Source organism: Staurois parvus, unplaced genomic scaffold (assembly GCF_062004578.1).
Source record: "Staurois parvus isolate SC_StPar_1 unplaced genomic scaffold, SC_StPar_1.0 ptg000927l, whole genome shotgun sequence".
NCBI classification, from domain to species: domain Eukaryota; kingdom Metazoa; phylum Chordata; class Amphibia; order Anura; family Ranidae; genus Staurois; species Staurois parvus.
This window is the reverse complement of record NW_028318723.1, coordinates 17227-45040: the sequence shown is the minus strand read 5'-3', so window position 1 is coordinate 45040 and position 27814 is coordinate 17227. Positions and strand designations below refer to the sequence as shown.

The window sequence follows — 27814 nt, the reverse complement described above, 5'->3', positions numbered from 1 at the left end:
CTTTGACTGGCATAAGTGATGGGGCACTACTCCTCCCACTTACACCAGTAATGGGGTGCTACTCCTCCCACAGACACCAATGTACTGTTCCTCCCACTGACAACAATAATGGTGCACTATTCCTGTCACTGATAACAATGATAGGGAACCATTCTTCCCACTGACACCAATGAAGGAGCACCATTCCTCCCACTGACACCAACGAAGGAGCACCATTCCTCCCACTAACACCAACGAAGGAGCACCATTCCTCCCACTGACACCAATGATGGGGCACTATTCCTCCCACTGACACCAACGATGGGACACTATTCTCCTCAGTGATACAAACGATGGAACACTATTCCTTCCACTGACACCAATGATGGAAAACTATTCCTCACCCTGACAACAACGATGGGGCACCATTCCTCCCACTGACACCAATGATGGGGCACTATTCCTTCCACTGATACCAATGATGGGGCACTATTCCTCCCACTAATACCAATGATGGGGCACTATTCCTCCCACTGACACCAATGATGGGGCACCATTCCTCCCACTGACACCAATGATGGGGCACTATTCCTCCCACTGACACCAATGATGGGGCACTATTCCTCCCACTGATACCAATGATGGGGCACTATTCCTCCCACTGATACCAATGATGGGGCACTATTCCTCCCACTGACACCAATGCCGAGACACTATTCCTCCCACTGATACCAATGATGGGGCACCATTCCTCCCACTGACACCAATGATGGGGCACTATTCCTCCCACTGACAGCAATGATGGGACCCTATTCCTCCCACTGACACCAATGATGAGGCACTATTACTCTGCCTAATACCAATGATGGGGCATTGTTTAATTCCACTGATACCAGGGCATTTTCTTCTACCACAGGTCACAGTTGCCCTTTCCCGCGCAAGGTTTCAAGGACAGTAAAGTGGCCGTTTATTTAGTAAAGTTTGCTCTAGAATAGTGATTTTCAATTTTCGAGCTACAGGGGGTCTCAAATGTGGCCCCTGACAGCAAAGGGCTGCACATAATGTTCAATATATGTAATGCTTGGGAGGACTGTCAGAGACTGCAGACCTAATAGAGGAAATGAGGGTCAGAGAGTGAGGACAGGATACATTGTTGGCTGGGGATATGCTACAGAAGACAATACGAAACTGGGAACATGTTACATGAGGCTGGTGGAGATCAATGCTAGTACTCTAATCAATGTTCTCTCTACAGACTGCTGAGGTCCGAGGACTGCACCTCGTATACCGCAGAGCCACATGCAGCCCTTGAGCTGCAGGTTGGGCACCAGGGCTCTAGAGGTTGCTGGGGGTTCCCAAAGCTATGACTGGTTGACCTCCCATCTGATGATACCTGGTTAATTTTGGGTCCAACACTACTTGAACAGCAGCATGGCTGTCAGGGCAGGAGCTGAGGAACGGACAGGTAGGCCTAATAACAATGTAACGCACTGGCTGGCGACAACCACCACCCACAGACCGAAGTCCCCCACGGCGCGGAGTCTAAGTCCCAGGCTGCCCTTCACCAGGGCCCCTGATGGTGGGGATGGACTTGACGCAGCCAGGAACCAGGTCGCGGCCCCCGAGACACCTCAGCTGCGGTAATGGCTGCCGCCAATGGCGTGTAGCTGGTGGGAAAGACAATAGAGTAATCAGGCAGGCCGGGTCGACAACAACGGGACAAAACGGTACAGGACAGTAGACGAGAATCACGGGTCACGGGCCGAGTTCAGCAACGGAGGATCAGATCAAAGGAGAACACAAAGAATGGTCAGGTCACAAGCCGAGTCGGATTCCAGGAGAGTCACGAGAGTCAGAACAGAGTAATAGCAACACAAAGACACAAGACACAAGTGCAAAGGGCATGTGCGGACCACAGGTTTATATGTAATCAGCCACACCCCTCTGGGGGATGGACCTCAGAGACCAGAAGGCATAAAAAGATTCCCATCATGCTCTGCAGGAATCCAACATGGATGCCAGCACATGGAGAAACATAACCTCTGGGAAAAGGTAGGACCTTGACAATGGCACCAACGTGACCTGTGACCATCACTGTAAGGGGAACATTCTTCCAACTGACCACCAACGTAAATGCCGTTTTTGCCACTGTTCCCCAATGAATTGCTTATAGAAAGGGTTCCCCTGACATCTAAAAATGATTTTAGGGGTTCCTCTGGGGCAAAAAGGTTAAAAAAGGCTGCACTAGAGAAAATCATAAACCTACCTGTTGTTCAAGATGTTTTTGCTCAGAAGAAAGACACCCAGGAACAATCCAACGAAGGCCAGGGCAAGGATGACATAGTTCCATACAGTCACTGGAAAGATTAAAAATTTGTTACATCACAGATATAAAAAGTAAATCTCATCTGCTCTAAAATGTTTCAGGAGTAAAAGAAACACTGCATCAGTCTTTAACCACTTACCCCCCTTCCTGACCAGGCCTTTGTTTGCTACTCGGCGCTGCACTAATTCAACTGGTAATTGCGCGTTCATGCAATGCTGTACCCAAATTAAATTTTTGTCCTTTTTTTCACACAAATAGAGATTTCTTTCGGTGGTGTTTGATCACCTGTGCACTTTTTATTTTTTTGCACTATAAAATAAAAAAGATCGAAAATTTTGAAAAAAAAAAACAATATTTTTTACTTTTGGCTATAAAAAATATATAGTAAATGCAAACTTAGTCATAAATATAGGCCAAAATGTATTCTGCTCCATGTTTTTGGTAAAAAAAAAAATCTCAATAAGTATATATTGATTGCTTTGTGTGGAAGTTATAGCGTCTACAAACTATGGTATAGATACTGCAATTTACACCATTTCTTTGCTATACAGCGCTGCACTAGTTTAACTGACAATTGCACGGTCATGCAATACGGTACATAAATTACATTTATGTCTTTTTTTCACACAAATAGATCTTTCTTTTGGTGGTATTTGATCACCTGTGCATTTTTTTTTTTTCGCATTATAAACAAAAAAAATAAATAAAATTTTGAAAAAAAACCCAATATTTTCTAATTTCTGTCATAAAAAATATCCAAAAAAACTCAAATTTCATCATAAATTAGACCAAAATGTATTCTGCTACATGTTTTTAGTAAAAAAAATCCCAAGAAGTGTATATTGATTGATTTGTGTGAAAGTTATAGCGTCTACAAACTATGGTATAGGTAATGGAATTTACACAGCTTTTACTTTCTGACTGCCGATCACATTTCTTGAGGTGCTAAAATACCAGGATAGTACAAGTATCCTCAAATAACCCCTTTTCAGAAAGTAGACACCCTAAGCTATCTGCTGAGAGGCATACTGAGTCCATGGAAGATTTATTTTTTTTGCACAAGTTTTTTTGAAAATGACAAAAACATTTTTTTTTAACACAAAGTTGTCACTTAAATTACATATTTCTCATGCAAGCCATGGGTATACGAGGAATTACACCTCAAAATACATTCTGCTGCTTCTACCGAGTATGGGGATACTACATCTGTGAGACTTTTTTGGAGCTTAGCCACATACAGGAGCCTGAAATCCAATGACCACTTTAAAAGCCTGAAGGTGCGTAACTTATTTCACTTCCTCACTACCTATCACAGTTTCGGAGGCCCTGAAATGCCAGGATAGCACCAACCCCCCCCCCCCCAAATGACCCCTCTTTTTGGAAAGTAGACACCCCAAGGAATTTAAAAAGAGGCATGGTGAGTATTTTGCAGATCTAATTTTTTCTCACAAGGTTTTGAAATATAAAAAAGAAAAGAAAAAATATGTTTTTGTTTTCTTTCTTTATTTTCCAACAACTTGTGGCAACAAACGAGATCTACAAAATACTCACCGTGCTTCTTATCAAATTCTTGGGGTGTCTACTGTCCAAAAAGGCGTCATGGGGGGGGTGGGTAGGTGCTATCCTGGCATTTCAGGACCTCTAAATAACTGTCAGGAAGTGTAACGAGGAAATAAAGCCTGAAGGTGCTTATTGGATTTTGGGGTCCTGTACTTGGCTAGAATGCCAAAACGTCTCTCACATGTGGTACCCCCATACTCAGGAGAAGTAGCAGAATGTATTTTGGGAGTAATTCCACATATACCCATGGCATGTGTGTGCAGTAAATTATTTAATTGACAATTTTGTGTAAAAATATTTTTTTTTATCATTTTCCAAAAACTTGTGGAAAAATAAATTCTTCTATTGACTCAGTATGCCTCTCATCAAATAGTTTGGGGTATCTACTTTACAAAAAAGGGTCATTTTGGAGGATGGGGGCATTTTATGCCCAGCATTAGAAGTTTATGCCACACATCACTCACTCTTCTAACCACCTGAAGACCAAGCCTTTTCTGACACTTTTTGTTCACATGAAAAAAATCTGTATTTTTGCTAGGAAATTATTTTGAACCCCAAAACATTATATATTTTTTAAAGCAGACACCGTAGTGAATAAAATGGTGGGTGCTACAATTTTTTTATGTCACATAGTACTCGTGCAGCGATTTTTCAAACGCAAATGTTTTGAAAAAAATACACTTTTTTTACTTTTAAAGCACAAAAACACAATATATTGGTCAATTATTTGGTGAAATATAAAAGATGATGGTATGCCGAGTAAATATATATCAAACACGACATGCTTTAAAACCGCGCATGCCCCGTGCAATGGCGACAAACTGCATACATTTTTAATATCCAGAGGCAACGTTTTAAAAGCCTTTACAAGCTACCATTTTAGATTTACAGATGAGGTCTAGTGCTAGAATTACTGGCCTTGATCTGATGTTCGCGGCGATACCTCACATGCATGGGGCAATCGCTGTTTACATACTGGCACGGGGTCAAAGCTCGCACACGCAGGTACGCACACGCGAGGGTGCATTTTTTCTTTTTTTTTTAAAGTTATTTTGATTTTTTCAATTATTTTTGCACTCTCCCTTTCATATTTTTTTTAATCACTGCTATCACAGGGAATGCAAATATTCCCTATAACTTCAATGCGCATTGTCATATATTCTTTTTTGAGAAATCTGGGGTCTATCAGACTCTAGATATCTCCTCTGCCCTTATATTATCTAATCAAACCAAGATCAGTGTGATCAGATGCTTCCCCAATTTACAAATGGCGCTGTTTATATCCTGCGAAACTGAAGTGATGAAATGCTTGTAGCTTCCGAATTCTTAGACTATAGAGATGATTGGCACCATTCTGGTCTCCAATCATCTCTATGGTCAGCTGGCAGAAACACCGGCTGCATTCTCAGGTTCCCCCGATGGCACGGGACTCCCCGAGAAGGCCGTGGAAGGGGAGGGGGGGGGCATCATCTCCCGCTGCTTGTAAAGCAATCATGTAGCTAATTAGCCACTAGATTGCTTTTATATGAAAGCCGATCGCCAGCTGAAAAAACAATACCAGGATGATGACTGCAGCTGTAGGCATCATCCTGGTATAACCATTCAAAGTCCAGTGATGTACCAGTACGTTGCTGGTCCTTGTTGGGTGTATATGCCATGTTCTTTTTTTCTTTATGCAGCCTGTGGGCGGAATGAAAAAAAGAGAAGAAATCTCTGCAAGAAAAAAAGTGTGTGGTATGCCCACCATTAGAATATAGCGCCCTGCATCCACCCACTTCTAATGGTGGGCACACATGAAATGTGCCAAAAAATATTATAAAATATATATGCCAAAGCATAGGGCCATCCACCCACTGGCCACCCCAGGCCATGCTTCGGCATATATGGTTTTTTTTTTTAACTGCGGATGAAAAATCTCATTCAACAGCTCTGCACACACTGACTTATGTATATTCTGAGAGCAAGTTCCTGTCAGAATAAACAGGTCGGTGCTGCAGCTGAATTACATTCCTGCAAAGAAAACAGCAATGGTTAACAATAAAACAGTAACAATAAAGCAGTAAAATTTTAGAACAGTAACAACAACAACAAAAAAACCTATTTAAATTTTTGGGGGGATTTGTACTTTTTATGTTTTTTTTTTTAAACTAACTTTTTAAAAAAGATTGTAGGGTCTCTCCAAATGCGATAGCCAGTTTCCTGACTACCTAACATCTTTCAAGACCCTGTATAAATAAGTACCCTGAACTATGCCATGTTGTACCCTATACTAATACTCACTGGCTTTGATTGACAGGACTGGGGGCCAATGGCTCCCGCTTCTGTCTCAGCCAATGAGAAGAGGGAGTCCTGGGATAGCCAAGACTGCAATGCACATCGAGAGAGGGTTAGGTGAGTACTTGGGGGGGGGCTGCTGCACAGAGAACGAATGTAGGTAAAAAAACAATATGAGCCTTTGCAACCACTTTAAGGAGCACTGAAGTCGCCTCCTCAGACCCCAGATGAATCCTTACTCTTCACCTGGCTTCACTGAGGGTATCTCTGGGCAAGGAGTCCCAAGAGCTAACAATGAAGTAGTCCTGGATGAGAATTAGGGTCTTGCACCTGACCACCCTCTCCCCTTATCTGGCCCAGAGGGTGTAGGAGTGCTCACACTTTCCTGTTCTGTTAGCTTAGTGGGTTGGTGGCTAACTTCAGGCCTAACGGTGGGCTGGCTCCTTCCATGTTCCACGGGTTGTCCTCCCCAGGAGACGGTGGGACAGCAGAGATCTTTCTTTCCAGCATCCAGCCTTTAGGTAGGCTACCCTCCCTGAGGCCCCCCTCCCAAGCTCCACACTCAGATCCCCACCCCCTGTCTGTTGAAAGATGAAAAGTACCTTTAAAACTGTGTACTTTGAAAGGCTGTAGAGTAGAGTGGCTAAATGGTTAGCACTTCCACCTGGCAGTTCAAGGGTCTTTAGTTCGACTCCCAACCACAGCACCACCTGCCTGGAGTTTGCATGTTATCCCTGTGCCTGCTTGGGTTTCCTCTGGGTACTCTGGTTTCCTCCCACACTCCAAAGACATGCTGGTAGGTGAAATGGCTCCTGTCTAAATTGTCCCTAGTATGTGTATGTATGAATGTGAGTTAGGGACCTTAGATTGTACACACCTTGAGGGTTAGGGACTGATGTGAATGTACAATATATATGTAGAGCGCGGCGTAAATTGACGGTGCTATAAAAGTACCTGTAATAAATAAAATAATAAATAATAGAGAGGGCTGCAGATAAACAGGTACAAATTATGTTGGAGGATTTAATTCATCACTCTGTATCACCTGAGGCCAGTCACTTAAGTGAGTTTATGTAAGGGTTTATTATCACTTTAAATGTCTATAACCTCTCTTCAGTCTGTCTTGGGTAGGAGGCCGCTGACTTGGACTTCCCTCTGCAACGCAGGACCCCAGTTGGCATTAGCCAATGGTGGGTATAGCGCACTTACAGCATGATCGTAATTCAGGGTAATATGGACACACTATACTATGCCGAGGCAAAGAGGACCCTTCGTTTTGGAACAAAGAAGCTGGTTATGTTGTTTTGTGGAATTGTCTTTTGAATAAAATATAATAGCAGCTTAAAACAAACGTTTACTAGGAAAGAGAAACATTTTATGACATGGATTGTTCTATGGCTTATCTGCTTTTATAGACTGTGGGTGTTAGGTCACAGCAACTTGTTAATAGTGGAAAATCACTTTATGCAAAAGAAAAAACTGGTCAATGCAGCAACATCAATATCATGATTAATGTACATTTATTACAGCTGACGTTTAGCTATTTTTCTACAGCTTCAGTTACATTACTTTCCTGTAATGAAGTGTGCTCCACCATGTGTAGACTGCCCTGTCCTCTTCCTGCTGCTGAAGTTCTGGTGCTGTTGGGGTTAACAGCTTTGAGTCTCCAGGCTCAGCTGCACTAAAAGGTGATCCGACAGGGACACCCCCCTCCTGTAATGAAGTGTGCCCCACCATGTGTAGACTGCCCTGTCCTCTTCCTGCTGCTGAAGTTCTGGTGCTGTTGGGGTTAACAGCTTTGAGTCTCCAGGCTCAGCTGCACTAAAAGGTGATCCGACAGGGACACCCCCCTCCTGTAATGAAGTGTGCCCCACCATGTGCAGACTGCCCTGTCCTCTTCCTGCTGCTGAACTTCTGGCGCTGTGGGGGTTAACAGCTTTGAGTCTCCAGGCTCAGCTGCACTAACGGTGATCCGACAGGGACACCCCCCTCCTGTAATGAAGTGTGCCCCACCATGTGTAGACTGCCCTGTCCTCTTTCTGCTGCTGAACTTCTGGCGCTGTGGGGGTTAACAGCTTTGAGTCTCCAGGCTCAGCTGCACTAAAGGTGATCCGACAGGGACACCCCCCCTTCTGTAATGAAGTGTGCCCCACCATGTGTAGACTGCCCTGTCCTCTTTCTGCTGCTGAACTTCTGGCGCTGTGGGGGTTAACAGCTTTGAGTCTCCAGGCTCAGCTGCACTAACGGTGATCCAACAGGGACACCCCCCTCCTGTAATGAAGTGTGCCCCACCATGTGTAGACTGCCCTGTCCTCTTTCTGCTGCTGAACTTCTGGCGCTGTGGGGGTTAACAGCTTTGAGTCTCCAGGCTCAGCTGCACTAAAGGTGATCCGACAGGGACACCCCCCCTTCTGTAATGAAGTATGGCCCACCATGTGCAGTCTGTCCTGTCCTCTTCCTGCTGCTGAACCTCTAGCACTGTTGGGGTTAACAGCTTTGAGTCTCCAAGTTCAGCTGCACTACAGATGATCCGACAGGGACACCCCCCATTCTGTAATGAAGTGTGCCCACCATGTGCAGTCTGCCCTGTCCTCTTCCTGCTGCTGAACCTCTAGCACTATTGGGGTTAACAGCTTTGAGTCTCCAAGCTCAGCTGCACTAAAGATGATTCGACAGGGATACCCCCCCTCCTGTAATGAAGTGTGCCCCACCATGTGCAGTCTGCCCTGTCCTCTTCCTTCTGCTGAACTTCTGTTGCTGTTAGGGTTAACAGCTCTGAGTCTCCAGGCTCAGCTGCACTAAAGATGATCCGACAAGGACACCCCCCCCCTTTTGTAATGAAGTGTGCCCACCATGTGCAGTCTGCCCTGTCCTCTTCCGGGTGCTGAACTTCTAGCACTGTGGGGGCTAACGGTGTCGAGTCTCCAGGCTCAGCTGCACTAAAGATGATCCGACAAGTACCCCCCTATAAACAAAACATCCCAGAAAATGTTTGGTCTTCAAGTGGTTACAAATATTTTTTTCTACAGCTATTGTCACTTCACACCTGTAAAGAAGAATGTGCAGGCTGTAGGATTCTGTAGAAATCTTCACTTATGGGCTGCCCTGTCCTCTTCCCGATGCTGAACTTCTGGCACTGTTGGGGTTAACAGCTTCGAGTCTCCAGGCTCAGCTACACTAAAGATGATCTGACAGGGCCCCCCTCCCCCTGTAAACAAAACATCCCAGAAATTGTTTGGTCTTTAAGTGGTTAAAAATATTTTTTCCTACAGCTATTGTCACTTCTCACCTGTAAAGAAGTATGTTTAGGCTGCAGGATTCTGTAGAAATCATCACTTAAGGGCTGCCCTGTCCTCTTCCCGCTGCTGAACTTCTGGCGCTGTGGGGGTTAACAGCTTCGAGTGTCCAGGCTCAGCTGCACTAAAGATGATCCGACAGGGACACCCCCCCCCCCCCACCGCCCTCTCCTCCAATGAGAAAAGTTATTTTACTGATTTCATTGCCTGTGCCACAATATGTGAATGGAGGAGGGAATCCTGTGACTGATCAGGCTCTCCACCATTCACAGATTGTGTTACAGGTGTTGTAATCAGTGCAGCAGAGGGCAAGAGGGGGCGTGTCTTTGTCAGATCATCTTTATTGTAGCCCAGAGACCCGAAGCTGTTAACCCCAACAGCACCAGAAGTTCAGCAGTGGGAAGAGGACAGGGCAGCCCTTAAGTGAAGATTTCTACAGAATCCTGCAGCCTGCACATACTTCATTACAGGTGTGAAGTGACAAACACTTACGCGTGCTCCAGCAATAGCCGCATAGAAGATACAAGCAAGATGACTCCCACAGTGTAATATGCCACAAACTGTATTTTAAATAACATCTAAAAATTCCTACCCACATTTAAAATAGGTCCGCAGACCAACATAAGCAACATTCTTGAAGTAAAACAAAGCCCCGAGGAAGTCACGTGATGCAACGCGCAGGATGGAAGCGTGGTGACATCATATCCAGTATGGACGGCAGCCGCCATATTGGTACTCCCATTCACCTACACCTTCCCTGCAGTTTGTTTTACTACAAGAATTTTGCTTATGTTGGTCTGCGGACCTATTTTAAATGTGAGTAGGAATTTGTAGATGCTATTTAGGCATCCCAGGCCATAGACAGTTTCCTCAGCACTCCATTTTCCACCCGACTCCCCAGCCTGCCTGACAATCCCATATTTATGGGCTGGTCCACCACTCTACCAGGGCCTCCAAACCTGGAATTGGTTAGCCTCCCATGAACATGCAGATTAAGACTCCACCTCTTCCACCAACTGGCTTCTGGAAGGTTCCCATGGTCCTCCAGAACCAGGTGGAGGCAATAGAGTCCCAACCTGTTAAGTCATCCAACTTGACCTGCAGTAACCTGACCTTAATCACAGACTCACACAGTTACCATGAATCATACACAATAAGTTTACCTACACTATTCTAGTAGCACACTAGAGGGTGCTACATAATTTAATTGCAAAATTAAATGTTAATTAGTTAACCACTTGCCAACCACGATATAGCCGAATGAAGGATACAGCGGGGTTATCGAGTTCTGGGAGGGTGTCATATGAAGCCCTCCCAGAACGTGCCCTCCTGCACGCCCCCAAGGGCGTGCACCCGCTGATCACGTGATGTGGAAAAAGGCCAATCCCAGCGACCTTTTACCACGTGATCAGCTGTGTCCAATGACACAGCAGATCACCGGTAAATGCAGTTGCCAGTTATTGGCTACACTTTCCTTACGCTATCACAACATGAGGAAGATACTGCCGATAACTGCCAATTGCCAGAAGATGGATCGGCACTGATGATCAGTGCCCAGCAGTGCCACCCACCAGTGTCGCCCACCTGTGGCCAGCAGTGCCACCCACAAGTGCCCAGCAGTGCCACCCACAAGTGCCCATCAGTGCCACCCACAAGTGCCCAGCAGTGCCCAGCAGTGCCAACCACCTGTGCCCATCAGTGCCTAGTAGTACCACCCACCTGTGCCCAGCAGTGCCACCCATCAGTGCCCAGCAGTGCTGCCAGTCAGTGCCACCCATCAGTGCCGCCTATCAGTGCCCATCATTGTTGCATATCAGTGCCACCTATCAGTGCCCATCATTGTTGCATATCAGTGCCACCTATCAGTGCTGCCTATCATGCCGCCTCATCAGTGTCACCTATCAGTGCTGCCTATCAGTGCAGCCTCATCAAAGCATACATTTTATAATAGAAACAAAGAAAAACTTTTTTTTTTTTCAAATTTTTTTGCTCTTTTTTTGTTTATAGCTCAAAAAAGAAAACATCCAGTGGCGATTAAATACCACCAAAAGAAAGCTATTTGTGTGAAAAAAATTATAAAAGTGTCATATTGGTACAGTGTTGCATGACCGTGCAATTGTCATTCAAAGTGTGACAGCGCTGAAAGCTGAAATTTGGCCTGAACAGGAAGGGGGTATAAATGCTCGGTAGGCGAGGGGTTAATTAGAGTAATTCCTTTAAAATAACTAATTTAACCCATTCATTCATTTCAATTAATTATAATTTAAAATCCAACTTAACTTAAAAATTCAAAATATAACCTAAAAATGGGAGAGGTTTCGATTGGACACGGTGAGATAAATGAGGTTTAGGTATGCTGAAACAAAAACTAAACAACATAATAAAAACTAAGTGCGGTCCTGCAGAACAGGCAATTAATGGCATAAAAAACTGTACTTACGATCCCCCGTCCGAAAGAAATAAATGGCTTTTTGCAGCTTCTTTTGTTCTTCGGACATTGCAGTCATTACCGGATTATTTTGATTTGCTTCCGCCATGTTTAGATGATATCCCAATATATGATATCTGCAGAATATAAACACATAAAGAGACAAGTCTGAAAGCACACGGCTGAACTAACATTTTACAAACTGTATGGAAGAGCTTTGTGAGTTTGTATATTACTACGTGATATATCATTATTATTATACAGTATTTATAAAGCGCCAATAGTTCGCTCAGCGCTGTACATTACAAAGGGAGACAGAACATGTGACAGAACAATAACAATACAATGCAAAACACGAGGGGATCGAGGGCCCTGCTCCTTGGAGCTTACAATCTAGGAGGGAGGGGATGGTGGCACAGGAGGAGATAGCTGTGGGGGATGGGGTGGTAGGAAGAGTGGAGGAGGCCGGTAAGTTAGCAGGGGGTGGGGTAGGCTTCCCTGAAGAGGTGGGTTTTCAGGGTGCGCCTAAAGGAGAGAAGAGTAGGCAATAATCTGATGGGTTGGGGCAGGGAGTTCCAGAGGATGGGTGACACCCTGGAGAAGTCCTGGAGGCGGGCATGGGAGGAGGAGACCAGGGAACTAGAGAGAAGGAGGTCTTGTGAGGAGCGGAGTGTGCGTGTTGGGCGGTACTTGGATATTAGGTCGGTGATGTAGTTCGGGGCAGTATGGTGGACAGCTTTGTACGTCAGTGTTAGGATTTTGAATTTGATCCGTTGCGCAATCAGAAGCCAGTGGAGGGATTGGCAGAGGGGGGTGGCGGAGATGGAGCGGTTGGAAAGGTGAATGAGTCTGGCAGCCGTATTCAGGATTGACTGAAGCTGGGATAGCCAGCGGCGAGGCAGGCCAGTGAGGAGGGAGTTGCAGTAGTACATAGTACATACCATATATACATGGTATGTGTAACATATTTCATAAAAGAAATGAGATCAAAGATCCTTCTCCAGACTGGGACTTCAGGACAGTGCCCTCCAGCAAATATTCATTCAGAGATCTTCTCCAGGCCCTCAGCCCAGCTCCTGCTGAGGCCCAGACTGCAATTTATTTTCTTACTAACTGTCTCCTAGGGGCAACAGCCACAGGAATCTTGAACCCTCCCTGGAGAGGAAGAAACCCTCTGGCAAGGCCTCCCAAATCTTTATCACGTTCCCAACACCCTCCTGGAGACCTCATTCTAGAGGTTGGCTGGGGCATGATAAATATTCATACTGGTCTGTCAAGATCCAACCCACACGCCCACGCCCACAGCGACTAGCTAACCGAGGCGCGCACGTGTGGCCGTGACTTGGGGTAAGAGGGAATAAGGGGGACTTAATCTGAATATATATAAGACCAGCCGTGATATACTTTCACAGCCCGCACTACCTCTGGCCACCACTAGAGGGAGACTCCACTCCAATCCAGCTGGCCGACCCCACACAGGCAGATACGAATCTTATATACAATCTGGCGCATGCTAAGGGTTGAGGAGCAGCCTAGCAATCGCACACCCTTCTAGAATTCCTCCAGCTATCCTACAAGCTAGAACCCCGATGTTAATCACTCTTCCACTGTCCACACACCCTCACACCAGACACACCACAAACGGTAGCTTGCCACCACCCAACAGTTTTATCCGCAGACTGGCCTGCTGGGCCACCACACACACACAGATCTCCGTCTGGCAGATCTGTTACCTTTACAATCTGCATGAAATCTGCCAACACGCAGTGCAATTGCATACAGATTGGCAATGAACTTGACCGAGTATATAAAGACACTGCAATACAAAACAATACAATCTCTCTGGAGATATGAGCCCGACCTTAAGTACCCAGAAGTCACTTATTAATTTTATGATTTAATATCCCGAAAGTTGGCAGTGCATAAATTAAGTACAAAGTATAAAAAGTTACAAAAAATACAAGAAGACACACAACTGGCTATTGACTATAAAATAAAAGGGAAAAAAAACAGAAATAAAAGTTTTACCAAGAGTTATCCTGCGACTGGAGCAATTCAGAGAAAGTCCGCAATCCGTCAGTCAATAGAGCTGGCTCCATACGAATCACACCGTCCATATCTCAGGGTCCTCAATTTATGGGAATATGGACGTAGGCTGGACATTAGCCCTTAGCCAGTCGACTCTGAGGGGTGTTCCTGTACCAGCCCACAGGACATTTTGGGTACTGAAATGCCCAAAATCGATTTGATCAGGAACGGTTTGAATCACCAAGTCAGGGATTGAATTTCCGACACCAGCGCATCAGTCCGATTGCGACAGTATCAATCACTGTTCAGCTGTCGCAATCAGGCGCCATATAACCATTTTCTGCATTTCTCTGGGATTCTACATAGGCGATAAATACAGTTTTACATGCAGGTGTAGCCTACAGTGTGTCCAATCAGAAGGAAGTATTTTCATCTCTCTGAAACTAATATTTTAGCTTTTATGAGAGATGAAATATTTTCCTTTGATCTGCTGATATATTTTAGAGCTCCTAGACAGATCGGAGCCCTCTCTTGGTCTCCCGCTGCCTCTGAAGCCGAAATGTCTAGAAGTAGGTGACAAGTCTTATTGGCATCTAGGTGTCACCTCCAGTCTAGAGGAAGCTCTGTCCCTTCAGATGCTAATTGGTGGCCATATGTCTCTGACTTAATTCTGAACACATCTTATATTAACATGGAATGAGCTAAATCTACATTGTCATATTTCTACAGATCACATCTCAGCTACTCAAATCTTTACATTTATGTCACATGGTCATTGAATCTCCCTCCCCTATATTCTGGAAACGTCTTCAAAAAGCAGGTGGAAGGAAACAAACATCCAGCTTAGGAAAGCTTGAACAAGCAAAACCAATAGACCACTGCGCTACTCACTACAATGAAGCCAAAAACTAGATTTAGCCTAGCATCCTCACTAAGGGATAGCCCTACACCTACATATATTTGCTTAAAATGTAATTGATCATTATTTTATTATCTGTGGGAAATCTAATGCTGTCTGTACTGCCACAATCAAATACATAAAAACATCCAGTATACCAGTATGTACCAAAAAAAACCCATAAAACTTGTTAAGTTCATCCAAAGTGATCACTTACCTTAGACCTCATTCTAACCATCAAAATTAAACCCTTAATCTCAACCCAACCCCGAAACTTAACTGACCTCAGTAGTGTTTGGCATAGCTCTTTTTTGAAGATCCCACATGTACTTGTCTTTAGATGATATAACTTGCAGTACATAATACAAAAAGATCCTTATTTAAACTCAAAAGGGCGATTACGACAAAAAGGTATTGGCGTAAACTGCTATCACAAGACTTTGGGAAGATGTGATTCCAAATGCCAACCTTAATATAATTCCTGTAAACATTATTATACTGAGGCTGGCAACCAATACTGGACTAGTGGGTAAAAAACAATTCCATTAGCTATTTTCTTTGAGTATTGGGTTCCCCGTGAACAAAAAACGTTAACCGTAAAATCACAGCACACAAAAAAAGTAGCTGATGGGTAGAGAATAGGACCAACCTCTGAAGAGCAAGGGTGTCAGGACCTGGATCACCTGCTGATGACACTGTGCTTCCCAGAGCAGAACGCTGCAGTTTCGGTGTCCACCAGCAGGTGTCTCTCGGCAGCCAGCAGATTCCAGTAGTCAGTCTCCACCTGATGCTGGCTGCTGGGAGGGTATTTAGGTCCTTCCGTATTAGTTCCTCTCTCTCCAGTGTTTTGCTGCTGTAAGATTCTGTTTGCCATTTATCCTGATCTTGCTCCTGCCCTCAACCCTGCTGCCTTGTACCTGCTCCCCCTTGTTCCTGATCCCCGTTTTGGTTCTCCCTTCCCATCTGCACCTCCAGTTTTTTCCTTCTTTTCTGCGTTTCCCATGTTGTATCTATTTTGTATATAGTTGGTTATTAGTAACATAATCTGTCACTGTTTGGTATTTGGATGGATTTTGTTTTACTGTAAATGATTCTCATTTAAAGGATACACAGTCTGGTTCCAGTCTCCTGAGTGTAGCCACGAAGATCTGGCCAACCCTGCTGCTATTTCCTGACATAGGGCCTCAATCCCTCAGGTTTCTGACAGGGGCAAGGCATAACATGGTCTACCTAGGCTGAAGCCAGGTGGACCCCGCTCGTAAGGGACCTGTTGAAGCTGGTCCTCCAAGTACTTGGTGAGGGCTCTCCTGAAGAGCCAGAAGGCTTGTCCAAGAAGAGCGTGCAAAGTAGCAAAGTAATGTGAAAAGTCAGTGGGGTCCAAACCCATAGTATTCTTCTGGCACCCCTGGGGCATTTCCCCCAGGAGGCACGTCACCAGGAGCTCATTGCACCTCCTTTCCTTCACTAATACATGTACCTGCATGTTAGTGCTGTATAACCTGTATGTAGCCTGAACTACGTACAGCACTATGTTTAGGCAAAGGTACGGGGACTTCCTGATTCGTTCCAGGAACAAAATCGAGTTGGGATGTACGATTATCAGCCATTCACAGGAAGCTTTGCATTTTCTGAATGAATATAAAGCTTCCTCTAATTGGCTGAGGTGGAGATGGCGTCATGATTTTCACCTCAGGCAATCAGAGGAAGCACTGTATTTATTAAAAAAAAAATATAAAATTGAGCCCAAGCTTTTTGGGCCAAAATTTTTCATTTGCTGTCCTAGCTCTTTGCAAAACCACTGTCGCCAGACCCGATTATAGCCCTGTTAAACCTCCACCCTCCATCCATTTCTAGATCCTAATTCAAGCTTCTCCTGCAGGTCACCATGGCAGCTAAACAAATTATGGCCAAATCATGGAAGTCGCCATCCCTATGTATTCTAGCTGTTAGAAACAAAGTAACGCAAGCAATGATTCACAACAAAGTGGAAGCAACCAATATGGACTCTGTCCCCAAATTCCTAAAGATCTGGAACCCCTGGGTGGAACACTTCCTCCCATCGAATACTGACGATTCGCTGCTCCTCCCTTAACATTTTTCTTAAGTCTCGCCTTATGATGGTCCTACGTGCCATTTCCTACACTGGTCCTGTCCTGAACTGCTCCTTCTCTTCTGGAAGTCACATGCCCCCTCTCCCCTTCCTCTGTTCCCCTTCTTGGCCTCCTTTATTCTGTCTTTCCTCTTTCCAACCCGATCCCATTTTTTGTTCTTCCTTCATTTCGCATGAAACCTATAGGTAGTCCTGTGGTGCAGTACACCCTAGTTGAACCATAACCATGCTTTACCCTCCCTTTGTATTGCATTTTCCCAAATGTTTAATTTGTTGGAGATACAACAGCATGTACTATATAGTATGGTGTGTTAATATCACTTGACCAGTAGATGGCACTGTACACTAAGGTTACTAGTTGTGCATATGTGTAAAACTTGTTGGTTCTCTCTCTTCCTTCCTCTCTTCCTCTCTCTTAAAACCAAGATGTCTGCTGAAATGTGTTCTGTATGTTTGCAACTTAAGCCACACAAGTAAAACAGAGTTCTGCCTCATCACAAGCTACCAGTGTCTTCTCTAACACATAACCAACATAATTGTGGTTTCCAGTTGTATATCTTCACATGACTTTTTTCTCCTTGCCTTTGGGCAACATGTTCTCCTAGATTGTAAGCTCGAAAGAGCAGGGCCCTCGATCCCCTCATGTTTTGCATTGTATTGGTATTGTTCTGTCACATGTTCTATCCCCCTTTGTAATGTACAGCGCTGAGCGAACTGTTGGCGCTTTATAAATACTGTATAATAATAATAATAATACTTCTGTACTTACATGTCCTAAGCTTGTTTCTAGCTTGGAAAAGCAATCAAATGTTTGGCCAAAAAAAAAAAAAATACAAAATTGTATTTTCAGTGCTCAGCCCGACTTGATATTGTTTTAAGAAGGGGACGGGAAGTCCCCATACCACTGCCAGAACACCGTGCTGTATACTGTGGGGTTGATTTACTAAAGGCAAATAGGCTGTGCACTTTGCAAATGTAGTTGCTCCAGAGCTTAGTAATTCAGGTGAGGCTTCACTTTGCAAAAAATACCCAATCACATGCAAGGAAAATACAAAAAGCAGCATTTTTGCTGGCACGTGATTGGATGATGGAAGTCAGCAGAGCTTCCCCTTACTTACCAAGGTCTGCATTTGCAAAGTGCACAGTCTATTTGCCTTCAGTAAAGTAACCCATGTATATAGCTGATGCTATGTACAGATTATACAGCACTGACAACGGGTGCATTTCTTAGTAATGTAAATAGTTAATTTGGGCCAGCTTGGCCTGAACTATTTAACTGCCTCCCGCCCGCCATATAAGGTAATGACGGGCGCAAGGCGGTTCTTTTGTTCTGGGAGGATGTCATATGACGTCCTCCCACTCTAACCGGCTCCGGGGGCGCGCAGCGCGGCAATCGGTGGTGCGCTGTGTCCCTGGGACACAGCGGATCACCGATCAACGGAAAGAGCCGAAGATGTCGGCTCGGTCATGTGATCAGCTGTGTCCAATCACAGCTGATCACATGTAAACAGGGAAATGCCGGTTATCGGCATTTCTCTCCTCACAAGCTGTCACACTGACAGAGGAGAGCCGGTAATCTGCATTCCTCGGAGGGGACATCTACACTGATCATCAGGGCACTGATAATCAGTGTGCCCTGATGATCAGTGTAGCCCCAGCAGTGCCACCTGTCAGTGTCCATCAATGCCTCCTGTCAGTGCCACATCAATGCCACACATCAGTGCCTACCAGTGCACATCAACGCCACATATCAGTGCCCATCTGAGCTGCATTTCAGTGCCACCTATCAGTGCTGCCAATCAATGCCACCTATCAGTGCCAGTCAGTGCCACCTATCAGTGCTGCCTATCAGTTCCAGTCAGTGCCGCCTATCAGTGCCAGCTATCAGTGCCATATATGAGTGCTGCCTTTCAGTGCCCATTAGTGATGCCTGTCAATGCCCATCAGTGCCACCTACCAGTGCCTCCTCATCAGTGCCCATAGCTTAGTGAATGCGGTAAAGCTCTACTGACTTTCATCATCCAATCTTGTGCAAGAAAAATGTTTAGTTTTTTTTTTCCTTGCATGTGATTGGGTATTGTTTACACCATATAACGAATCTATGGAGCAAATTCCTTTGCAATGTGCAACCTCCCTTGCAAAATGCAGTTTATTTGCCTTTAGTAAATCAGCTCCACTGTCTTGGCCTTTGCATAATGAAGACATCTCAACAACTCACATAAATGTAAAGAAATGGAAGCTGTTATAGATTTTATCTAACAATATCATTCTATGGCGCAACCCTGGTCCACATGGGACATAGGAGCCAAATGAATAACCATTACACAAGTCCATAAGGTCCAAACTATTAAAATAGTCCATATATAGATTGTGCACCATGCAGGGGCGGACTGACCATTTGGAAACTTGGGCACTGCCCAAGGGCCCGGGGTCAGTAGGGGTCCCCATGAGATGCCCCTGGTACCTTTTTCATAGGCTTTTTTGACTTTGGACAAGGACACAGGGGCCCCATGATCCCCTATTGCCTGGGTGCCCCATGAGTTGTCAGTCCGCCCCATGGGAACCCTGGATGCCCAACTTTCTGACGCGTTTCGAGGACTCAGAGCCAACCTAGGCCAGTGCGCCCTCTTTTTGTTTTTTTTTCATTTGCATTTAGTGACTTTGGACCACCCCGGTCTGTTGAGGGCAGCAAGCAGTGCATATTCCAGAACATTCATATTGTCTCTGCTGAGTCCATCCCCAGCGCAGGAGAAAAGTGTTTGCTGTGTCTGACCTTCCTTGTTCATGCTTCCCTTCCTTTACCCCTTTCTTCCTGGTTTCCTTCCCATACTACATCCGTCCCTTTTTTTTCTTTTGTCCTTTTCTTCTTCCCTCTGTGCCCTGTCTTTTCCCTTTTTCTTCGTGATTCCCCTGTGTAACCATAGTTTTTGTGTTGATTTCCCAATCAATGGGGAATCCCTTGTTGAAATAATTTTCCCAGTTGGTTGCCTGAGATCCCTGGTGGGTTCTCTATTCCACATGTCTGAGATCTCCGGATGGTTGGTTGTCCGTGTGGCCTGTGTTGTTGGTATCTGTATTTGGACCATTCACATACCGGCCGGTCGGGGCCACACAGTACCATGCGCTTGATTTTAATTTTGTTCATGCCTATCTCGGTTTTTACCATGCTGTTGTTTGTTGACTTGATTATTGGTTATGTTTGACCCATATACTGCCATTTGCTATGTAACTTTTCTGTACTTCATATTGTACGTATTTTGGCTACTCTGCAAAAAAATTATAAATAAAAAGAAATTGCAAAAAAAAAAAAACCAAAGCTGAAAAAGTCAGCTAACGTTACCAACATTCTCAAAACACGCCGTGTACATGGAGTCTAAATGTGAGTGCAGTACTGATGATTTTTAACCCCTTCCCATCCGGCCCATGTATATAAACGGCCGGACGGTGGCAGTGCAGGGTTGGGTGGCCGTTTATAAACTGCCTCCCACACTTCCTGGGAGCGCACAACACCGCGATCCAATGCCCACTGTGTCCTCTGGACACAGCAGAACACCGATCATCCGACGGGACCTCTCTGCGAGGTACCGATCATGTGACAACTGATTGGACAATCGGTGATCACATGAAGAGTAGTAAGCAAGTAGTCACTTCTGACATCATTGCATACTACGTGTGAAATCTGTGAATGATCACAGAGATCACATGGTACAGGGCTATTCACAACAGCCTTGTACCATGTGACAAGTTGTGACCAATCACAGCTCACACAGTATTTCTCAACGGCTGCAAGAATGCAACCAAAGAGAAAGAGAAATGATTGCTTTTACAGCCTTTATGGGTGTAAAAGCAATCAGTGTAAAAAAAAAAAAAAAATCTTCATCACCCCCCACAAGTAGTACAGCGTCACCATGGTGACACTGTACTGCTAGGGTGACAGTACGTAAAAAACCCCATAAATAATAATATAAAATGGTAAAAAAAAAATGTTTAAAAATTATAATTTTTGGTTATAAACTAATTAGTTTTTTTGTTTTTTTTCACTAAAAAGATAACGGAATAAATTTTGGCCAAGATTTATGATGACATATTATTTATTTGCAAAATTTTATAAGAAAAACTTTTATAAAAAAGAAGGAGAAATGATTGCTTTTACAGCCTTTATGGGTGTAAAAGCAATCAGTGGAAAAAAAAAAATCATCATCGTCCCCCACAAGTAGTACAGGGTAACCATGGTGGCACCGTACTGCTAGGGTGACAGTATTTAAAAAAAAAATAAAATAAATAATAATATTAAAAAATTAAATAAAAATGTAAAAATTTTTTTTAGAAAAATTGGTTATAAACTAATTTGGGTTATTTTTTTTTTTCTAAAAAGATAACAATACATTTTGGCCAAGATTTATGAAGAAATATTATTTATTTGCAAAATTTTATAATTTTGTTTCACAATTTTTGGACTTTTTCATTTATATAGCAAAAAAAAAAAATCCCAGTGTGAACAAATACAACCAAAATAAAGCTTTATCTGTCTCAAAAAAATGCTAAAAAATTCATATGGGTACAGTGTTGCATGACCGCGCAATTGTCATTCAAAGTTTGATAGCGCTGAAAGCTGAAAATTGCCCTGGACAGGAAGGGGGGGAAAGTGTCCGGACTGGAAGGGGGTGAAAGTGTCCGGACTGGAAGGGGGTGAAAGTGTATAGACTGGAAGGGGGTGAAAGTGTATAGACTGGAAGGGGGGGAAAGTGTATAGACTGGAAGGGGGGGAAAGTGTATAGACTGGAAGGGGGGGAAAGTGTATAGACTGGAAGGGGGGGAAAGTGTATAGACTGGAAGGGGGGGAAAGTGTATAGACTGGAAGGGGGGGAAAGTGTCCAGACTGGAAGGGGGGGAAAGTGTCCAGACTGGAAGGGGGGGAAAGTGTCCAGACTGGAAGGGGGGGAAAGTGTCTGGACTGGAAGGGGGGAAAGTGTCTGGACTGGAAGGGGGGGGAAAGTGTCCGGACTGGAAGGGGGGGGAAAGTGTCCGGACTGGAAGGGGGGGGAAAGTGTCCGGACTGGAAGGGGGGGGAAAGTGTCCGGACTGGAAGGGGGGGAAAGTGTCCGGACTGGAAGGGGGGGAAAGTGTCCGGACTGGAAGGGGGGGAAAGTGTCCGGACTGGAAGGGGTTAATAAAGGGTTTCTAGTGCTGCACTTAGAGGCGCCCCCCCCCCCCCCCCCTTGTGGTTTCTCTTATAGATGTTATCTATCTATAAAAGAAATACTGTAAATGGGATGACTGTATGTGGCAGCTCTGAGCGCTCTCATTCGTTGCTGTGTATGACGCATGGCATTAGGTGACATATAGGTACATAGGTCATCGTGTTTTTCCCGTACTTTACATTGTTATCTTGGTCTGTCTGAATCATGGTAATAAAAGGTTGCAGGTGAATGGCCGGCATGGCGATGAAGACTCCTGGGACTATGTCTTCTGCTGGAAATATCACATTAGGATGAATGGAGGTTCCTCTAAAATGCCATAAAAATACATATCTGGGGATAGAATTACAGGAGCATTCAGATCATAGCCTCCGAGCCATAGAGGTATACAGGGGCGCACTGACAACTCATGGGGCCCCCGGGCAATAGGGGATCACGGGGCCCCTGTGTCCTTGCCCAAACTCAAAAAAGCCTATGAAAAAGGTACCAGGGGCATCTCATGGGGCCCCCTACTGACCCCGGGCCCTTGGGCAGTGCCCAACTTTCCAAATGGTCAGTCCGCCCCTGGAGGTATAATACCAGTACAATGTATCCTCATGCGCTGCCGCGACCTCACCCAAAAAGCAAGCCCCTAATTGTGAGCGGCTGCCAGCACCTAAGGCTAGGTTCACACCTACGCAGGTTGTGTTTGAGCCGTTTCTGCATTGCGTTTTGCACCTGTGTTTTTGCCGCGTTTTTGATGCATTTTGTTTTTTTTTTTTTTTGCATTTTTTTATTAAAAATTTTTCTTGTTGCTAGGCAGATTTAAAATACAAAACGCATCAAAAATGCGGCAAGAACGCAGCATAGGAGGGAAAAAGGGAAAAATGTCACCAGCACACCGAGGATCACCAATATGGGCCCAAAGGTTTTAATAAACGATCACATAGTTTCAGCAAGGCAACGTTTCGGAGTCTCGCAGGACCCCTTCATCAGGCATGTGAGAAAGAACGCAGCATAGACCCCTACGATTTTACCACGTTTAGGGTGCGTTTTTCATAGGTCACGTGACTCAAAAGAACGCATAAAAAACCCAACACGCACAGGGGCGGACTGACCATTTGGAAACTTGGGCACTGCCCGAGGGCCCGGGGTCAGTAGGAGGCCCCATGAGAGACCCCTGGTACCTTTTTCATAGGCTTTTTTGAGATTGGGAAAGGACACAGGGGCCCCATGATCCCCTATTGCCCGGGGGCCCCATGAGTCGTCAGTCCGCCCCTGAACACGCATGTGTCTTTGCTGCATTTTCAGTGCATTTCAGGCCTGGTTCACGCCAATGCAGTTTGCGTTTTGTCTGTTTTGCATTTTTGAACCTGCGGTTTTGATGCTTTTTTCAGGCACTTTGCGTTTTTTAAAATTTTTTCTTTTTTTTTTATGGCCAACTTGTTGCTGGGCAGATTAAAAACACAAAACACCTAAAAAAAAGTGTGAAGAACGCATCAAAAACGCACCACATGCTTTTCTGCAGTGTTTCCATTGAAGTCTATAGAACCAAAAATGCAACTTTTTGCATGCAAAAAAGTCCCTGACCCTTTCCAAAAAACCCACCGGGTGAAAACGCGCAGATGTGAACGTATCCCATAGGAAATCATGTTAAATGGACTGTACTGTGTTTCTGTAAAACGCTGCGGAAAAACGCTTAGGTGTGAACCTGGGCTGTAGAACCAAAATTGCAACTTTTTGCGTGCAAAAAGGTCCCTTACCCTTTCTGAAAAAATACATGGGGATCCGTTTTTCATCCATTTTTCATCCGTTTACAGATGATCATGCGTTTACATCCGCTAGCCCTTAGTAATACATGGGGGGTCAGTTTTAATCCATTTATAATCCGTTTTCATCTGTTCTACGTCTGTTCAATTTTTATTTTTATTTTTTAACGGAAGAAAAATAGGGCTTTCGTCCGTTCAAAAAACACACGGGGGTCCGTTTTCCATCCATTTTTCATCCATTTACAGATGTTCATCTGTTTATATCCACTAGCCCATAGAAATACATGGGGGTCCGTTGTACATGCTTTTTTCATCCGTTTACATCCGCTAGCCCATAGAAATACATGGGGGTCCGTTTTTCATCCATTTTTCATCTGTTTTAAGTCCGTTCCGTTTTTTTTTTAACTGAAGAAAAATAGGGTTTTCTTCCGTTAAAAATAAACAGATGTTAACGGACGCGGACATTAACGGATGTAAACAGATGATCCTCCATTTACATACACTAGCCCATGGATGAAAAATGGACACCCATGTATTTCTGTTTACAGATGTTCATCCATTTATATCTGCTAGCTCATAGAAATACATGGGGGTCCGTTATTCATCCGTTTACAGATGTTCATCCGTTTACATCCGCTAGCCCATAGAAATACATGGGGGTCCGTTTTTCATGCGTTTACAGATGTTTATTCATTTACATCTGCTAACCAATAGAAATACATGGTGTCCATTTTTCATCTGTTTACAGATGTTCATCCGCTTACATCCGCTAGCCCATAGAAATACATGGGGGTCCGTTATTCATCCGTAAACGGACGGATGAAAGACGGGCATACGGAACGCCCACGTGAAAGTGGCCTAAATCAACCCCAATCAATGCAGCTATGAACTAACATACGACCTGGCAAGAGATCTCATTCTCAAACCTTTCCGCACATACTGTATGTACAAATGAGAATAAATACCCGGATTTACCCCCGCTCCAGACAAATGAGAATAAATACCCGGATTTACCCCCGCTCCAGACAGATGAGAATAAATACCCAGATTTACCCCCGCTCCAGACAAATGAGAATAAATACCCGGATTTACCCCCGCTCCAGACAGATGAGAATAAATACCCGGATTTACCCCCGCTCCAGACAAATGAGAATAAATACCCGGATTTACCCCCGCTCCAGACAAATGAGAATAAATACCCGGATTTACCCCCGCTCCAGACAAATGAGAATAAATACCCGGATTTACCCCCGCTCCAGACAAATGAGAATAAATACCCGGATTTACCCCCGCTCCAGACAAATGAGAATAAATACCCGGATTTACCCCCCGCTCCAGACAAATGAGAATAAATACCCGGATTTACCCCCGCTCCAGACAAATGAGAATAAATACCCGGATTTACCCCCCGCTCCAGACAAATGAGAATAAATACCCGGATTTACCCCCGCTCCAGACAAATGAGAATAAATACCAGGATTTACCCCCGCTCCAGACAAATGAGAATAAATACCTGGATTTACCCCCGCTCCTGCTCCAGACAAATGAGAATAAATACCCGGATTTACCCCCGCTCCAGACAGATGAGAATAAATACCTGGATTTACCCCCGCTCCATACAAATGAGAATAAATACCCGGATTTACCCCCGCTCCAGACAAATGAGAATAAATACCCGGATTTACCCCCGCTCCAGACAGATGAGAATAAATACCCGGATTTACCCCCGCTCCAGACAAATTTGAATAAATACCCGGATTTACCCCCGCTCCAGACAAATGAGAATAAATACCCGGATTTACCCCCGCTCCAGACAAATGAGAATAAATACCAGGATTTACCCCCGCTCCAGACAAATGAGAATAAATACCTGGATTTACCCCCGCTCCTGCTCCAGACAAATGAGAATAAATACCCGGATTTACCCCCGCTCCAGACAAATGAGAATAAATACCAGGATTTACCCCCGCTCCAGACAGATGAGAATAAATACCCGGATTTACCCCCGCTCCAGACAAATGAGAATAAATACCCGGATTTACCCCCGCTCCAGACAAATGAGAATAAATACCCGGATTTACCCCCGCTCCAGACAAATGAGAATAAATACCCGGATTTACCCCCGCTCCAGACAAATGGGAATAAATACCCGGATTTACCCCCGCTCCAGACAAATGAGAATAAATACCCGGATTTACCCCCGCTCCAGACAAATGAGAATAAATACCTGGATTTACCCCCCCACTCCAGACAAATGAGAATAAATACCCGGATTTACCCCCCCCCCCGCTCCAGACAAATGAGAATAAATACCCGGATTTACCCCCGCTCCAGACAAATGAGAATAAATACCTGGATTTACCCCCCCACTCCAGACAAATGAGAATAAATACCCGGATTTACCCCCCCGCTCCAGACAAATGAGAATAAATACCTGGATTTACCCCCGCTCCAGACAAATGAGAATAAATACCCGGATTTACCCCCGCTCCAGACAGATGAGAATAAATACCCGGATTTACCCCCGCTCCAGAGAAATGGGAATAAATACCCGGATTTACCCCCCGCTCCAGACAGATGAGAATAAATACCCGGATTTACCCCTGCTCCAGACAAATTTGAATAAATACCAGGATTTACTCCCGCTCCAGACAGATGAGAATAAATACCCGGATTTACCCCCGCTCCAGACAAATGAGAATAAATACCCGGATTTACCCCCGCTCCAGACAGATGAGAATAAATACCAGGATTTACCCCCGGCTCCTGCTCCAGACAAATGAGAATAAATACCCGGATTTATCCCCCCCGCTCCAGACAAATGAGAATAAATACCAGGATTTACCCCCGCTCCAGACAAATGAGAATAAATACCCGGATTTACCCCCGCTCCAGACAGATGAGAATAAATACCCAGATTTACCCCCGCTCCAGACAAATGAGAATAAATACCTGGATTTACCCCCGCTCCAGACAAATGAGAATAAATACCCGGATTTACCCCCGCTCCAGACAAATGAGAATAAATACCCGGATTTACCCCCCGCTCCAGACAGATGAGAATAAATACCAGGATTTACCCCCGCTCCAGACAAATGAGAATAAATACCCGGATTTACCCCCGCTCCAGACAGATGAGAATAAATACCCGGATTTACCCCCGCTCCAGACAAATGAGAATAAATACCAGGATTTACCCCCGGCTCCTGCTCCAAACAAATGAGAATAAATACCTGGATTTACCCCCCCACTCCAGACAAATGAGAATAAATACCCGGATTTATCCCCCCGCTCCAGACAAATGAGAATAAATACCTGGATTTACCCCCGCTCCAGACAAATGAGAATAAATACCCGGATTTACCCCCGCTCCAGACAAATGAGAATAAATACCCGGATTTACCCCCGCTCCAGACAAATGAGAATAAATACCTGGATTTACCCCCCCCCCACTCCAGACAAATGAGAATAAATACCCGGATTTACCCCCCCGCTCCAGACAAATGAGAATAAATACCTGGATTTACCCCCGCTCCAGACAAATGAGAATAAATACCCAGATTTACCCCCGCTCCAGACAAATGAGAATAAATACCCGGATTTACCCCCGCTCCAGACAGATGAGAATAAATACCCGGATTTACCCCCGCTCCAGACAAATGAGAATAAATACCCGGATTTACCCCCGCTCCAGACAAATGAGAATAAATACCCGGATTTACCCCCGCTCCAGACAAATGAGAATAAATACCCGGATTTACCCCCGCTCCAGACAAATGAGAATAAATACCCGGATTTACCCCCGCTCCAGACAAATGAGAATAAATACCCGGATTTACCCCCCCGCTCCAGACAAATGAGAATAAATACCCGGATTTACCCCCGCTCCAGACAAATGAGAATAAATACCCGGATTTACCCCCCGCTCCAGACAAATGAGAATAAATACCAGGATTTACCCCCGCTCCT

General features: G+C 44.7%; 1 protein-coding gene across 2 annotated transcripts in view; it reads right to left on the bottom strand.

The window, feature by feature from the left end:
- SLC51B (SLC51 subunit beta) overlaps window positions 1-27814 on the bottom strand; it is a 45902-nt gene that overhangs the window by 1436 nt on the left and 16652 nt on the right. For both annotated transcript variants that reach the window (XM_089656657.1, XM_089656656.1), the window contains exons 2-3: window positions 11876-12000; window positions 2246-2336 (exon numbers count right to left, since the gene is read on the bottom strand). In XM_089656657.1, coding sequence (XP_089512783.1) covers window positions 2246-2336; window positions 11876-11972 — 188 coding nt within the window. In that variant the 5' untranslated portion in view covers window positions 11973-12000. The remainder of the gene's footprint in view (window positions 1-2245; window positions 2337-11875; window positions 12001-27814) is intronic.